Genomic DNA, 15,060 nt, shown 5'->3' on the forward strand with positions numbered 1-15,060 from the left:
TGAAGAAATCTTGGCAGTTGCTGCACTGCATCTTGTAGATGGTACACACCACAGCCACAGTACGTGAAAACTTAAAGTGGTGGATTGGGTGCTAATCTAGCCGGTTGCTTTGTCCTAAATGATGTTGAGCTTCTTGATGGTTTTGGTGCTGCTCTCATCCAAGCAAGTGGATAATTCCATCACATTCCTGACGCGTGTTTTGGAGTGATGGAAAAGCTTTGGGGAGTCAAGAGGCAAGTCACTTACCACCAAATAACCAGCCTCTGACCTGCTCTTGTGGGCACCATATTTATCTGGCTCATCCAATTCAGTTTCTGGTCAATGGTGAACCTCAAGGATGTGGATAGTGGGGGATCCAGCAATGGTAATTCCATTGAATGTGCCCGGTAGCACAATGGTTAGCACTGTTGCTTCACAGCGCCAGCGTCCCAGGTTCGATTCCCGGCTTGGGTCACTGTCTCTGTGGAGTCTGCACGTTCTCCCCGTGTCTGTGTGGGTTTGCTCCGGGTGCTCCGGTTTCATCCCACAAGTCCCGAAAGACATGCTTGTTAGACAATTTGGACATTCTGAATTCTCCCTCCATGTAACCGAAGAGGCGTTGGAATGTGGCGACTAGGGGCTTTTCACAGGACATTCATTGCCGTGTTAATGTAAGCCTATTTGTGACAATAGTGATTATTAAATTATTGTTGTAGACGGTCATTGCCTTATGAGATGCAAATATTATTGACAAATGCACACACAAATTAAGAGCAAGAGTAGGTCACTCAGCCCCTCAAGCCTGCTCCACATTTCAATAAAATCATGGATGATCTGATTGCAACCACAACTCAACAGTCCCATCTACCCGCCATAACCTTTCAGGTCCTTGCCTATCAATAAACTATCCAGCTCTATCTTTAAAATATTCAGAGATTCACCATCCTGTGAAGAGTACCAAAGACTCAGAAAAATATGTTCTTCTCATCTCCATCTTAAATGGCTGACCCTTTATTTTTACACAGTGAACACTTCTTCCAGATTCTTCCAAAACTGGAAATATTCTTTTTTTTTTAAAAATATTTTTATTCAGATTTTCAAATTTGAACAATTAAACATATAAAACACGTAACATGTACAAAGAAGAAAAAGAAAACACCAGGCCCCCCTCTCCCAACCCTCCATCCCCCTTCCTCCCTCCCCTCCCTACCCCCTAGCAGTTGGCGGCAACCAGCTCTCCAAAATGCAATTCAAACAAACTCCATCTCTTGTGGAACCCCTCACTGGCCCCCCTCAGTGCAAATTTTGCATTCTCCATGTACAGGAACTCCATCAGATCCCCCAGCCAAGTGCAGCACGGTGGCACAGTGGGTTAGCCCTGTTGCCTCATGGCGCCGAGGTCCCAGGTTCGATCCCGGCTCTTGGTCACTGTCCGTGTGGAGCTTGTACATTCTCCCCGTGTCGGCGTGGGTTTCGCCCCCACAGCCCAAAGATGTGCAGGTGAGGTGGATTGGCCACTCTAAATTGCGTCTTAATTGGAAAAATGAGTTTGGTACTGTAAAAAAAAATTTTTTATTTTTATAAAAGATCCCCCAGCCATACCGAGGCACAGGGTGGAGAAGCTGACCTACACCCCAACAAGACCTGTATGCAAGCGATCAACGATGCAAAGGCTAAAACATCTGCCCCCGTTCCGTCTGCAACTCCAGCAAGTCTGACACCTCGAATGTGGCCACGAGGGGACTGGGCTCTAAGTCCACATGTAAAATTGCCAGCATGGTGCTGAAGAACGACCCCCAAAACCTCTCCAACGCTTCGGCAGGACCAGAACATGTGTACGTGATTGGATCTTAACCCCCTGCACCCAGACTGCCAACGATTGGGGAAGGCTATCCCACCTCAGCAAATCCACTTTAACCCTGCCTACAAAACGCGTGAAGTTCAATTTACGGAGTCAAACCCAGCCCCAAGCCAACCGCACTCCCAGATACCCAAGTGAGTTGTTGCCACCCCAACTTCCATCCCCAGAAAGATATCACAAAATACTCACTTTTTCCCAAATTTAACTCGTAGCCTGAGAAACCCCCAAATTTCCTAAGCAGTCCCATTAAGCCCGGATTAGAGATATACAACAGCAGATTAACATTTTACAGGGACACGCTATGCTCCACCCCCCCACCATTTATCTGAGCACCTCAGCGCTATGGCCAAGGGCTCTAATAATAATAATAATAATAATCTTTATTGTCACAAGTAGGCTTACATTAACACTGCAATGAAGTTACTGTGAAAAGCCCTTAGTTACCACATTCCGGCGCCTGTTCGGGTACACAGAGGGAGAATTCAGAATGTCCAATTCACCTAACAAGTACATCTTTCGGGACTTGTGGGAGGAAACCGGAGCATCCGGAGGAAACCCATGCAGACACAGGGAAAACATGCAGTCTCTGTACAGACAAGCCGGGAACCAAACCAGGGACCCTGGCGCTGTGAAGCAACAGTGCTAACCACTGTGCTACCGTGCCAAAGTGAACAGAAGGGGGGACATGCGGCACCCCTACCTCCTTCCCCTGTGCGGAGGAAAGGTTTGGGTCTGCCAAAAACCCACGCCCAGCCTCCAGGCAGGCCTCTGCCAGCTCCTTCATCAGGACCACATCCACCCAATGTGACAATTGGTCCAAGATGACAATGGCAGAATATTCTGCCTTCCTTGCCTCTGCTAACAGCGCCTTTCCCACAACAATCCTCAAGTACACATTGTGTATTGGCAAAAAGAACGAACATTCCCTCCATGGGTCCACCCCATCTCCCTCATAAATGCAGCCAACACCATCGCCCCTCATCTTCCACCCATCCCTCACCCCCAACGAAGGGGTCAGCGAATGTGGCATGGACCGGAAATAATCTTTCCACATCCACCCTGTCAAGACAACTTTGCACTGATCAGCCCCAATCTCTAAGTTGTCCAGGTCTTCTTGCTCGGTGGTTTAATTATCTGAGGAGCTACAAATGGATCCAAACCTTTACCACACTGCGGAAAATAATAGCTCACAGTGTAGGGGTAGCGTATTATTCTGGATAGAAGATTGGTTGGCTGGCAGAAAGTATGCATAAATCTGATTAACAGGATGTGACGATCGGAGGAGCCCTGCAGGGTTTTGTGCCTCAACATTTACAATTTATATCAGTGACTTAGATGAGGGGAACAAAAGCACGGTAACTCAATTTGCAGACGACACAGATAGGTAGGAAAGTATATTGTGAAGAAGGCACAAGAGGTTTGCTGAAAGATATAAATTGAGTGAGTGGGCAAAAATGTAGCAAATGCAGTAAATGTGAGAAAAAATGAAGTTGTTCACATTGGCAGGAAAAATAAAAAAGTAGACTGGTACTTAAATAGAGAAAGACTGCAGAATTCAGGGCTGCAGAAGGATCTTGGTATTCCAGTGCAGGAGTCACAAAAAGCTAGTATACAAGTACAGCACATAATCAAGAAGGCCAATGGAATGCTATCCTTTATTACAAGAGGAGTTGAACGTAAAAGTAAGGATGTTATGCTTCAGTTACACAGGGCATTGGTGAGAGCATGTCTCAAATACTGGGTGTAGTTTGATTTCTCTATTTAAAGAAGCATCCGGTTGGCACAGCGATGCAGTGGTTAGCACCGCTGCCTCACGGCGCCGAGGACCCGGGTTCAATCCTGGCCCCGGGTCACTGCCCGTGCGGAGTTTGCACATTCTCCTCGTGTCTGCGTGGGTCTCACCCCCACAACCCAAAGATGTGCAGGGTAGATGGATTGGCACCATTAATTAGAACAAAGAACAAAGAAAAGTACAGCACAGGAACAGGCCCTCGGCCCTCCAGGCCCGTGCCGACCATGCTGCCCGTCGAAACTACAATCTTCTACACTTCCTGGGGTCCGTATTCCTCTATTCCCATCCTATTCATGTATTTGTCAAGATGGCCCTAAAACGTCACTATCGTCCCTGCTTCCACCACCTCTTCTGGGAGCAGCGAGTTCCAGGCACCCACTACCCTCTGTGTACAAAAAAAAACTTGCCTCGTATATCTCCCCCAAACCTTGCCCCTCAAACCTATGCCCCCTAGTAATTGACCCCTCTACCCTGGGAAAAAGCCTCTGACTATCCTCTCTGTCTATGCCCCTCATAATTTTGTAGACCTCTATCAGGTCACTTCTCAACCTCCGTCATTCCAGTGAGAACAAACAGAGCTTATTCAACCTCCCCTCATAGCTAAAGCCCTCCATACCAGGCAACATCCTGGTAAATCTCTTCTGCACCCCCTCTAAAGCCTCCACATCCTTCTGTTGTGTGGCAACCAGAATTGAACACTATACTCCAAGTGTGGCCTAACTAAGGTTCTATACAGCTGCAACACGACTTGCCAATTCTTATACTCAATGCCCCGGCCAATGAAGGCAAGCATGCCGTATGCCTTCTTGACTACCTTCTCCACCTGTGTTGGCCCTTTCAGTGACCTGTGGGTCTGTACACCTAGATCTCTCCGACTGTCAATACTCTTGAGGGTTCTACCATTCACTGTATATTCCCTACCTCCATTAGACTTTCCAAAATGCATTACCTCACATTTGTCGAGATTAAACTCCATCTGCCATCTCTCCGCCCAAGTATCCAAACGATCTAAATCCTGCTGTATCCTCTGACAGTCCTCATCACTATCCGCAATTCTACCAACCTTTGTGTCGTCTGGAAACTTACTAATCAGACCAGTTACATTTTCCTCCAAATCATTTATATATACTACGAACAGCAAAGGTCCCAGCACTGATCCCTGGGAACACCAGTAGTCACAGCACTCCAATCAGAAAAGCACCCTTCCATTGCTACTCTCTGCCTTCTATGACCTAACCAGTTCTGTATCCATCTTGCCAGCTCACCCCTGATCCTGTGTAACTTCACCTTTTGTACCAGTCTGCCATGAGGGACCTTGTCAAAGGCCTTACTGAAGTCCATATAAACAACATCCACTGCCCGACCTGCATCAATCATCTTTGTGACCTCCTCGAAAAACTCTATCAAGTTAGTGAGACACTACCTCCCCTTCACAAAACCATGCTGCCTCTCACTAACACATCCATTTGCTTCCAAATAGGAGTAGATCCTGTCTCGAAGAATTCTCTCCAGTAATTTCCCTACCACTGACGTAAGTCTCACCGGCCTGTTGTTCCCTAGATTATCCTTGCTATCCTTCTTAAACAAAGGAAAAACATTGGCTATTCTCCCGTCCTCCGGGACATCACCTGAAGACAGTGAGGATCCAAAGGTTTCTGTCAAGGCCTCAGCAATATTCTCTCAAGCCTCCTTCAATATTCTGGGGTAGATCCCATCAGGCCCTGGGGACTTAACGTCCGTAATATTTTTCAAGACGCCCAACGCCTCGTCTTTTTGGATCTCAATGTGACCCAGGCTACCTACACACCCTTCTCCAGACTCAACATCCACCAATTCCTTCTCTTTTGTGAATACTGATGCAAAATATTCATTTAGTACCTCGTCCACTTCCTCTGGCTCTACACATAGATTCCTTCGCCTGTCCTTCAGTGGGCCAATCCTTTCCCTGGCTACCCTCTTGCTTTTTATGTACCTGTAAAAAACCTTGGGATTTTCCTTAACCATATTTGCCAATGACTTTTCGCGACTCCTTTTAGCCCTCCTGACCCCTTGCTTAAGTCCCTTCCTACTTTCCTTATATTCCACAGAGGCTTTGTCTGTTCTCAGCCTTCTAGCCCTGACAAATGCCTCCTTTTTATTTTTGACCAGGCCTACAATATCTCTCGTTATCCAAGGTTCCCAAAATTTGCCGTATTTATCCTTCTTCCGCACAGGAACATGCCAGTCCTGAATTCCTTTCAACTGATATTTGAAAGCCTCCCACAAGTCAGATGTTGCTTTACCCTCAAACATCCGTCCCCAATCTAGGTTCTTCAGTTCCTGCCTAATATTGTTATAATTAGCCTTCCCCCAATTTAGCACATTCATCCTAGGACCACTCTTATCCTTGTCCACCAGCACTTTAAAACTTACTGAATTGTGGTCACTGTTCCCGAAATGCTCCCCTACTGAAACTTCTACCACCTAGCCGGGCTCATTCCACAATACCAGGTCCAGTACCGCCCTTTCCCTAGTTGGACTATCTACATATTTAAGAAGCCCTCCTGGATGTTCCTTACAAACTCTGCCCCGTCCAAGCCCCTAGCACTAAGTGAGTCCCAGTCAATATTGGGGAAGTTAAAGTCTCCCATCACAACAACCCTGTTGCTTTTACTCCTTTCCAAAATCTGTCTACCGATCTGCTCCTCTATCTCCCGCTGGCTGTTGGGTTGGCTATAGTAAACCCCGAACTTTCTGACTGCATCCTTCTTATTCCTGATCTCTATCCATATAGCCTCTCTGCCCTCTGAGGTGTCCTCCCGCAGTACAGCTGTGATATTCTCCTTAACCAGTAGCGCAACTCCTCCACCCCTTTTACATCCCCCTCTATCCCGCCTGAAACATCTAAATCCTGGAACATTTAGCTGCCAATTCTGTCCTTCCCTCAACCAGGTCTCTGTAATGGCAACAACATCATAGTTCGAAGTACTAATCCATGCTCTGAGTTCATCTGCCTTACCTGTTATACTTCTTGCATTAAAACATATGCACTTCAGGCCACCAGTCCCGCTGTTTTCAGCAACATCTCCCTGTCTGCTCTTCCTCAAGAGCCATACTGGCCCTATTCCCTAGTTCTCCCTCAATTTTTTCACCTTCTGACCTATTGCTCCGGTACCCACACCCCTGCCGTACTAGTTTAAACCCTCCCGTGTGACACTAGCAAACCTCGCGGCCAGGATATTTATGCCTCCCCAGTTTAGATGCAACCTGTCCTTCTTATACAGGTCACACCTGCCCCGGAAGAGCTCCCAGTGGTGCAGATAACGGAAACCCTCCCTCCTACACCAGCTGTTTAGCCACGTGTTTAGCTGCTCTATCTTCCTATTTCTAGCCTCACTGGCACGTGGCACAGGGAGTAATCCGGAGATTAAAACCCTAGAGGTCCTATCTTTTAACTTTCTGCCTAGCTCCCTGAACTCCTGCTGCAGGACCTCATGCCCCTTCCTGCCTATGTCATTAGTACCAATATGTACAACGATCTCTGCCTGTTTGCCCTCCCCCTTCAGGATGCCCGCTGCCCGTTCGGATTAATTGGGGGAAAAAATTAAAATTTAAGGATGCATGTAAATAAGTTAGTTCAGAGGAGGTTTACTTAATTGATACGAGGAATTTGCAGGTCGTTTTATGTGGATAGGTTGGACAGGCTGGTCTTGTTTCCACTGGAGTTTAGAAGAATGAGGGGATGACTTGGCTGAAATATATAAGATGTCTGAATGGTCTTGGCAAAGTGGACGTGGATAGAATATTTCCTCTTAGTAATAATAATAATCTTTATTATTGTCACAAGTAGGCTGATATTAACACTGCAATGAAGTTACTGTGAAAATCCCTTAGTTGCCACATTCTGGCGCCTGTTCGGGTACACAGAGGGAGAATTCAGAACGTCCAATTCACCTAACAGCACGTCTTTCGGAACTTGCAGGAGGAAACCGGAGCACCCGGAGGAAGCCCACACAGACACGGGGAGAACGTACGGACTCCGCACAGACAGTAACCCAAGCAGGGAATCGAACCTGGGATGTTGGTGCTGTGAAGCAACAGTGCTAACCACTGTGCTATCATGCAGCCCTTGTGGGTGAGTTCAGAACTAGGGGGGAATGAGGTTACCCTGTAGGGCAGAGATGAGGAAGCTTGTGCAACTTTGGAACCCAGTCTCAGAAGGCAGTGGAAACGTGGTCACTGAATATTTTTGAGGCAGAGGTAGATCCTTGTTAACCAAGGGAATCAAAGGTTATCGGGGGTAAATGGGAATGTGGCGTTCAAAACACAAACAGCTCAGCCATGATCTTATTGAATAGCAGGGCAGGTACAATGAGCCAAACAGTCCACTTCTGCCCAGATTTTGTATATTCGCAACTATCAACAAACATCCCTGGTTTGGATCCTCTGATGGGCAAAACGTCATTGATGAAATAATAGGCCTCGGACAATGGCCTGTAGAACGTATCTTAATCATATTTTCGGATGGACAACAAATGCTGACCTTACCTATGATGCTTATATTCCACAAATTACTTTAAAAATTACATGGGCTTTGCATTGAGGTAGAAATGCTGATTAGCTCTCCTTGAGACCCAACTCTCCTTAATCTTGGAAGTGGACAGCTTAATGCAGAACTGTTCTTGACCCAGCAGTCTCAACATTTTTCTGGAACTCTCATTCTACCCACTGTGAATACATAGGCTGATGCTCTAGTCTTGAAGCGTAAACACCTTGTGCTTTCTCCCCATTAAAATGATTGGGTCCCCTTTGACAATCTCAAACAATCAAACCAGTCAGGCTTGCTGTCAGGCAGACTTAGAACAGGTCACATGACCCCCTTCTTTCAAGGCACAGTCCCAAAGCATAACATCAAAACCTTGGAAAGAGAAGCAGAAGTAAACCACATGGCCGATCGAGCCTGCTCTGCAATTCAGTGCAATCATGGCTGATCTTGGAGCTTCAACTCTACTTTCCCGCCCAATCCACATTGACATTAGTTCCCCAAGACACCCAAAATCGGCCTACCCAACCTTCAACGATAGAACATCTGGGATAAAGAATTCCAAAAATTCACATCCTCTTGAGTGAAATAATTACTTCTCATCTCAGTCCTAAATGATTGGTCTCTTATTCCGAGACTGTATCCTCCGCGCCCCCCCCCCCCCCCCCCCCCACCCCGCCCCTGGTGTTTTAGATTTCCTTAACAACTGAAACAATCTCTCAGCGTCTACCCTATCAAGCTCCTACAAAATGTTGTAGGTTTCAATGAGATCACCTCTCATTCTTCTAAACTCCAATTGAATAAGTTTGATTTACTCTTCCTCTCATCACAGGACAACCCCCTTCGTCCCAGGTACCAATTTGGTGAACCTTCGTTGTACGGCCTCCAATGCAAGCAGGACAAACCTCATGCTTTTTTTTCCAAAGAATGCAGTGAGAATTTAAATCGTCAGCTGAGGTCCTTAGCAGAGATCCCCATCCTGGGGGTTACCATTGATCAGAAACTGAACTGGACTAGCCATATTAACACTGTGCTACCAGGGCATGTCAAAGGCTGGGAATACTACGGTGAGTAACTGGCCTCCTGAACCCCCAAAGCCTGTCCACCACGTTCAAGGCACAAGTCAGGGGTGTAATGGAATACTCTCCACATGACTGGATCAGTGGAGCTCCAACAACATTCAAGAAGTTCAACACCATGCAGGACCAAACGCAGTGTGGGGTGACGAAGGAAGGTGTCCCCAGGGGTGTGTATGGAAAGGACCAGTGGCAGTGGCCAGATTGCGAAGGATCCTCTGGAACAGCGGCAGATAAGAGAAGGAAGAAGCAAGATGGCGGCGGATGGAGCCCAGACGACATGGGGCCCGGACCAGCAGGAATTCCTCCGACGGTGTGTGGAGGAACTAAAGAAGGAGGTGCTGGCGCCGATGTTATTGGCAATCGATGGGCTAAAAGAAACACAAAAGGCCCAGGCAATAGAGCTCTGTGGGGTGAAGACAAAGGCAGCCGAAAACGAGGATGGGATACAGGGCCTTGTGGTAAAAATGGAGACGCATGAGGTGCTACATAAGAGGTGTATCGAAAGGCTCAAAGTCCTGGAGAACAGCTCGAGGAGGAAGAACCTCCGGATTCTACGTCTCCCCGAAGGAATGGAGGGAGCTGACGTTGGGGCTTATGTGAGCACGATGCTCCATACGCTAATGGGAGCTGAGGCCCCATCGGGCCCCCTGGAGGTGGAAGGGGCTCACCGGGTCCTTGTGAGAAGACCAAAGGCGGGAGAACTACCAAGGGCGATAGTGGTGAGATTTCACCGCTTCACGGACAGAGAGGCTGTCTTGAGCTGGGCCAAGAAGGTACGGAGTAGCAGGTGGGAGAATGCGGTGATACGAGTGTATCAGGACTGGAGCGCGGAGGCCCCCCAATCCGGCTGATCACGTGGAATGTGAGAGGCCTGAGCGGGCCGATTAAGAGGCCCCGAGTGTTCGCGCACTTAAAGAGACTGAAGGCAGATGTGGTCATGCTTCAGGAGACGCACCTGAAGATGGCGAATCAGGTTAGGTTAAGGAAAGGATGGGTGGGACAGGTGTTCCACTCAGGGTTGGACGCGAAAAATAGGGTGGTGGCGATATTGGTGGGGAAACGGGTGTCGTTCGAGGCTAGGAATATAGTGGTGGATAACGGGGGTAGATACGTGATGGTGAGTGGGAGATTGCAGGGAAAGGAGGTCGTGCTGGTAAATGTATATGCCCCGAACTGGGATAACGTGGGATTTATGAAGCGGATGCTGGGACGTAACCCGGACCTGGAGGTGGGAAGCCTGGTAATGGGGGGGGGATTTCAATACTGTGCTGGATCCAGGGCTAGACCGGTCTAGTCCAGGACCGGAAGAAGACTTCAGACGGAGTTTGACCTGCTGACCACAGGAAAGGCAGCGGCACAGTGGAGGAAGGCACAGGGGATGAGATACGAATATGGGGAAAAGGCGAGCCGGCTGCTGTCCCACCAACTTCACAAGAGGATAGCGGCAAGGGAAATTGGGGGAGTTAGGGATGAAATGGGAACTACGGAGCGGAGAGCAGGGAAGATAAATGAGGTGTTTAGGACCTTTTATGAGAGGCTATATAGGTCCCAACCCCCGGAGAGAAAAGAGGGAATGCAACAGTTTCTGAACCAATTAAGGTTCCCGAGGGTGGAGGAGCAGGAGGTGGCAGGTCTGGGGGCGCCAATTGAGGTGGATGAGGTGACTAAAGGGCTGGGGAACATGCAGGCAGGGAATGCCCCGGGACCAGATGGGTTCCCGGTGGAATTTTACAGGAAATATGCGGACTTGTTGGCCCCGCTGCTGGCGAGAACCTTTAACGAGGCCAGAGAAGGGGGGACTCTACCCCCAACAATGTCGGAGGCGACGATATCACTAATCCTGAAGCGGGATAAAGATCCGCTGCAATGCGGGTCATATAGGCCAATCTCACTCCTGAATGTAGACGCCAAGCTGCTGGCAAAAGTGCTGGCGACGAGGATCGAGGATTGTGTCCCGGGGTGGTGCATGAAGACCAGACAGGGTTTGTAAAGGGGAGACAACTGAATGTCAACGTGCGATGGCTGTTGGGGGTGATAATGATGCCCCCAGCGGAGGGGGAGGCCGAGATAGTGGTGGCGATGGATGCAGAGAAGACATTCGATAGGGTAGAGTGGGAGTATCTATGGGAGGTGTTGAGGAGGTTTGGGTTCGGGGAGGGGTTTGTCAGTTGGGTCAGACTCCTATACGGGGCCCCAGTGGCAAGTGTAGTCACAAATCGGCAAAGGTCGGAGTATTTTCGGTTACATAGGGGAACAAGGCAGGGGTGCCCCGTCCCCATTACTGTTCACGTTGGCAATTGAACCAGTGGCCATAGCGTTGGGAGACTCTAAGAAATGGAGGGGGGTGGTTAGAGGGGGAGAGGAACATTGAGTGTCACTCTACGCAGATGACCTATTGCTATATGTGGTGGATCCTGTAGAGGGGATGACAGAGGTTATGCAAATATTGAGGGAGTTTGGAGATTTTTCGGGATATAGGCTAAATATGGGGAAGAGTGAGCTTTTCGTAATACACCCTGGGGACCAGGGAAGAGGAATAGACGCCCTGCCGTTGAGGAGAGTGGAAAGGAGCTTCCGATATTTGGGGATTCAGGTAGCCAGGAGCTGGGGAACTCTACACAAACTCAATCTGACGCGGCCGGTGGAGCAGATGGAGGAGGATTTCAAGAGGTGGGATATGCTGCCGCTCTCACTGGCGGGCAGAGTGCAGGCGTTAAAAATGATGGTTCTCCCAAGGGTCCTTTTCGTGTTTCAATGTCTCCCCATTCTGATCACGAAGGCCTTTTTCAAGAAAATAGACAGGATCGTTATGAGTTTTGTGTGGGCAGGAAGACCCCGAGGGTAAGGAGGGGGTTCCTGCAGCGTAGCAGGGACAGAGGGGGACTGGCGTTGCCGAACCTGGACGACTACTACTGGGCCGCCAATGTGGCGATTGTTTGTAAGTGGATGAGGGAGGGAGAGGGGGCGGCGTGGATGAGGCTGGAGATGGCGTCCTGTAAGGGAACGAGCCTAAAGGCGCTGGTGACGGCGCCGCTGCCGCTCTCCCCAAAAAGGTATACCACAAACCCAGTGGTGGTGGCAACCTTAAGGATCTGGGGGCAGTGGAGGCGACAAAGGGGGGTGATGGGTGCCTCGGTGTGGTCCCCGATCAGGAACAACCATAGGTTTGTCCCAGGAAGGATGGACAGAGGGTTCCAGAGCTGGCATCGGGCAGGAATTAGGAGATTGAGAGATTTGTTTATTGACGGGACGTTCGCGAGCCTTGGAGCGCTGGAGGAAAAGTATGAGCTGCCCCCGGGGAATAATTTTAGATACATGCAAGTGAGGGCGTTTACGAGGCAACAGGTGAGAGAATTTCCGCTGCTCCCGACACGGGGATCCAAGATAGAGTGATTTCCGGGGTATGGGTCGGGGAGGGCAAAGTGTCCAAAATATATCAGGAGATGAGAGACGAGGGGGAGGCGCTGGTAGAGGAGCTGAAGGGAAAATGGGAAGAAGAGCTGAGGGAGGAGATTGAGGAGGGGCTGGGGGCTGATGCCCCAAGTAGGGTAAATTCCTCGTCCTCGTGTGCCAGGCTTAGCCTGATACAATTTAAGGTTCTACACAGAGCACATATGACGGGAGCAAGACTGAGCAGGTTCTTCGGAGTGGAGGACAGGTGCAGGAGGTGCTTGGGAAGCCCGGCGAACCACACACACATGTTCTGGTCGTGTCCAGCACTGGATGAGTACTGGAGGGGAGTGGCAAAGGTGATCTCAAAGGTGGTGAAGGTCCGGGTCAAGCCAGGCTGGGGGTTAGCTATATTTGGGGTAGCCGAAGTGCCGGGAGTGCAGGAGGCGAAAGAGGCCGATCTGATAGCCCGGCGAAGGATCTTACTCATGTGGAAGGAAGCGAAACCCCCCTGCGTGGAGGCCTGGATAAACGATATGGCAGGGTTCTTAAAACTAGAACAAATGAAATTTGCACTGAGAGGATCGGCCTAGGGGTTCTCCAGGCGGTGGCAACCGTTCCTTGACTATCTCGCGGAACGTTAAGGGAAAATAGATCGTCAGCAGCAGCAGCCCAGGCCGGGGGGGGGGGGGGGGGGGAGAGCACTATTTTTTGTTACTTTGTTAGTTCACTATTTTATTTAAATAATGTTATTTATCAGTTATTGTGCTATTTTTATGTTGATTTGTAATGTGGAAAAATTCTTTTTGAAAACTTTAATAAAATATTTTTTTTTAAAAATAAAATAAGAGAACATCTTCTTTGCAGGGACCGAGAGACACTTCACACAGACATTTAGTTTAAAAACTTACAGGAGAACAAAGTACATTTTAGAGAAGGCTTACGAAGGCGGGGAGTGATAGCAATGCTGAGAGGTTCGAGAAGATTGACAGAATGCACGGTGTGATGGCTGAATGACACCTTGTCGAGTTATTTTTTTCTCTGTTAGGTTTAGTATATTGTGCATGTCAATCAGGCACCAAATCTCTCTCCTTTTCCCAGGCTGCAGTGTCCCAGTTTTTCCACTCTTCCTCATAACTCAATCTTCTCTCACAAAACAAAGTTGAGTCGACCCCCGAGGTCGTGAAAAGCTCTACGTAAATGCTTTCCTTTTGAGATTCTTTCTATCCAGGGTTTGAATATTACCCTCCATGGCCAATAATGCACACCGTACTCAACAGTGCAGTCTGCCAAATGCACTGCACAATTTCAGCAAGACATCCTGAGATCCCTAACACACAGTGAAAGCCTTTCCAGTGGGTGGGAAATACACAGCCTGCAGGCAGAATGAGCAGCAACAAGAAAGCTGATAGAAATGAGAATAAACACATTCAACACGATATTTCCACACGAGCTGCTTCAGAATATTTTCCAAGACCTTAGAACAGACTAAATCAACTTGCAACTGTAGGCGTTTAAATCACAAGGTGGGGTGGGGTCATTGAACAGTTAAGTCTTTACGAACTCACACCAGCTCTAGTGTACCCCAGGCCCGGCCTCCTGGCCAGGATCTGTGACAGTGTTCACCCTCAATCCCAGCCCAGCCCGCCACCGGGAGCCCAACCAAGCTTCACTCACCATCGGTGGCTGCAACAAGCGCTTTCCCATCCTTCAGCAACTCTTTAATGAACTTGTTGGTCTTTTCCAACTCGGCTTCGTGCGCTCTCAACCTTTCCCGAAATTTAGGTCTCTCCAGGTAACAGTCACTGAATTCTAAAGGCTGCAGACCCATTATTTCCCGCCTTCAAATCCTGACACAGTCGGCAGTGATTGGGGGGGTGAAGGAAGATTCACCACACCGGGAAATCCCGCGGAGCCTGGAAAAAAAAACTACTTTCCGGGAATTCCAGCAGGGACACACAAACTCCTTTCGGGAGCTGGGGGGGGGACGGGACGAAAGGGAATCCGAGACGGCGAGGAAGAAGGGCGCCGCGACAAAGTATCGAGGCGGTAGTTACAATGTGTTTGGGAAGGTTGTGCCCCCTCCTCCTGCTCTTCTCACTGTCTGTGCGGCGTGAGGGCGGAGCCTGCCCGCTCTGTGGGAAGAGTCTCTCAAAGACCCTCCCAGTTGCCTCCGGAGGAATAGCGACGCTCGTTGAGCAATCCGCCCCAGTCGGAAGGACACCCGACCCACGATAAAAACCACACAAGTGTAATACTTGCTTCTTCACACACCGTGGCTTACGTTGAGGATGAGAAGAAAAAACAGTTGCCTCGTGAGCCGCACCAAAACTGTCGGAATTGTTGCTTTATTCCAGACCCCTTGGCGATAAAACCTCACCCTTGGCTCAGATGAACGTTGAACTAAATGCTTGTGTTCAGCTGAACGGACGTGGGA

At 49.0% G+C, this 15,060-nt stretch overlaps 1 protein-coding gene across 4 annotated transcripts in view; it reads right to left on the bottom strand.

Moving 5' to 3' along the window:
* arhgap10 (Rho GTPase activating protein 10) overlaps window positions 1-14,767 on the bottom strand; it is a 284,335-nt gene extending 269,568 nt beyond the window's left edge. For 2 of the 4 annotated variants that reach the window (XM_072496090.1, XM_072496089.1), the window contains exon 1: window positions 14,301-14,752. In XM_072496090.1, coding sequence (XP_072352191.1) covers window positions 14,301-14,454 — 154 coding nt within the window. In that variant the 5' untranslated portion in view covers window positions 14,455-14,752. Of the gene's footprint in view, window positions 1-14,300 lie in introns of all 4 variants that reach the window. The other 2 variants (XM_072496091.1, XM_072496092.1) reach the window with 2 other exon arrangements.
* Window positions 14,768-15,060: the final 293 nt, after the last annotated feature.

The sequence above is a fragment of the Scyliorhinus torazame genome, chromosome 3 (genome assembly GCF_047496885.1).
Source record: "Scyliorhinus torazame isolate Kashiwa2021f chromosome 3, sScyTor2.1, whole genome shotgun sequence".
NCBI classification, from domain to species: Eukaryota; Metazoa; Chordata; class Chondrichthyes; order Carcharhiniformes; family Scyliorhinidae; genus Scyliorhinus; species Scyliorhinus torazame.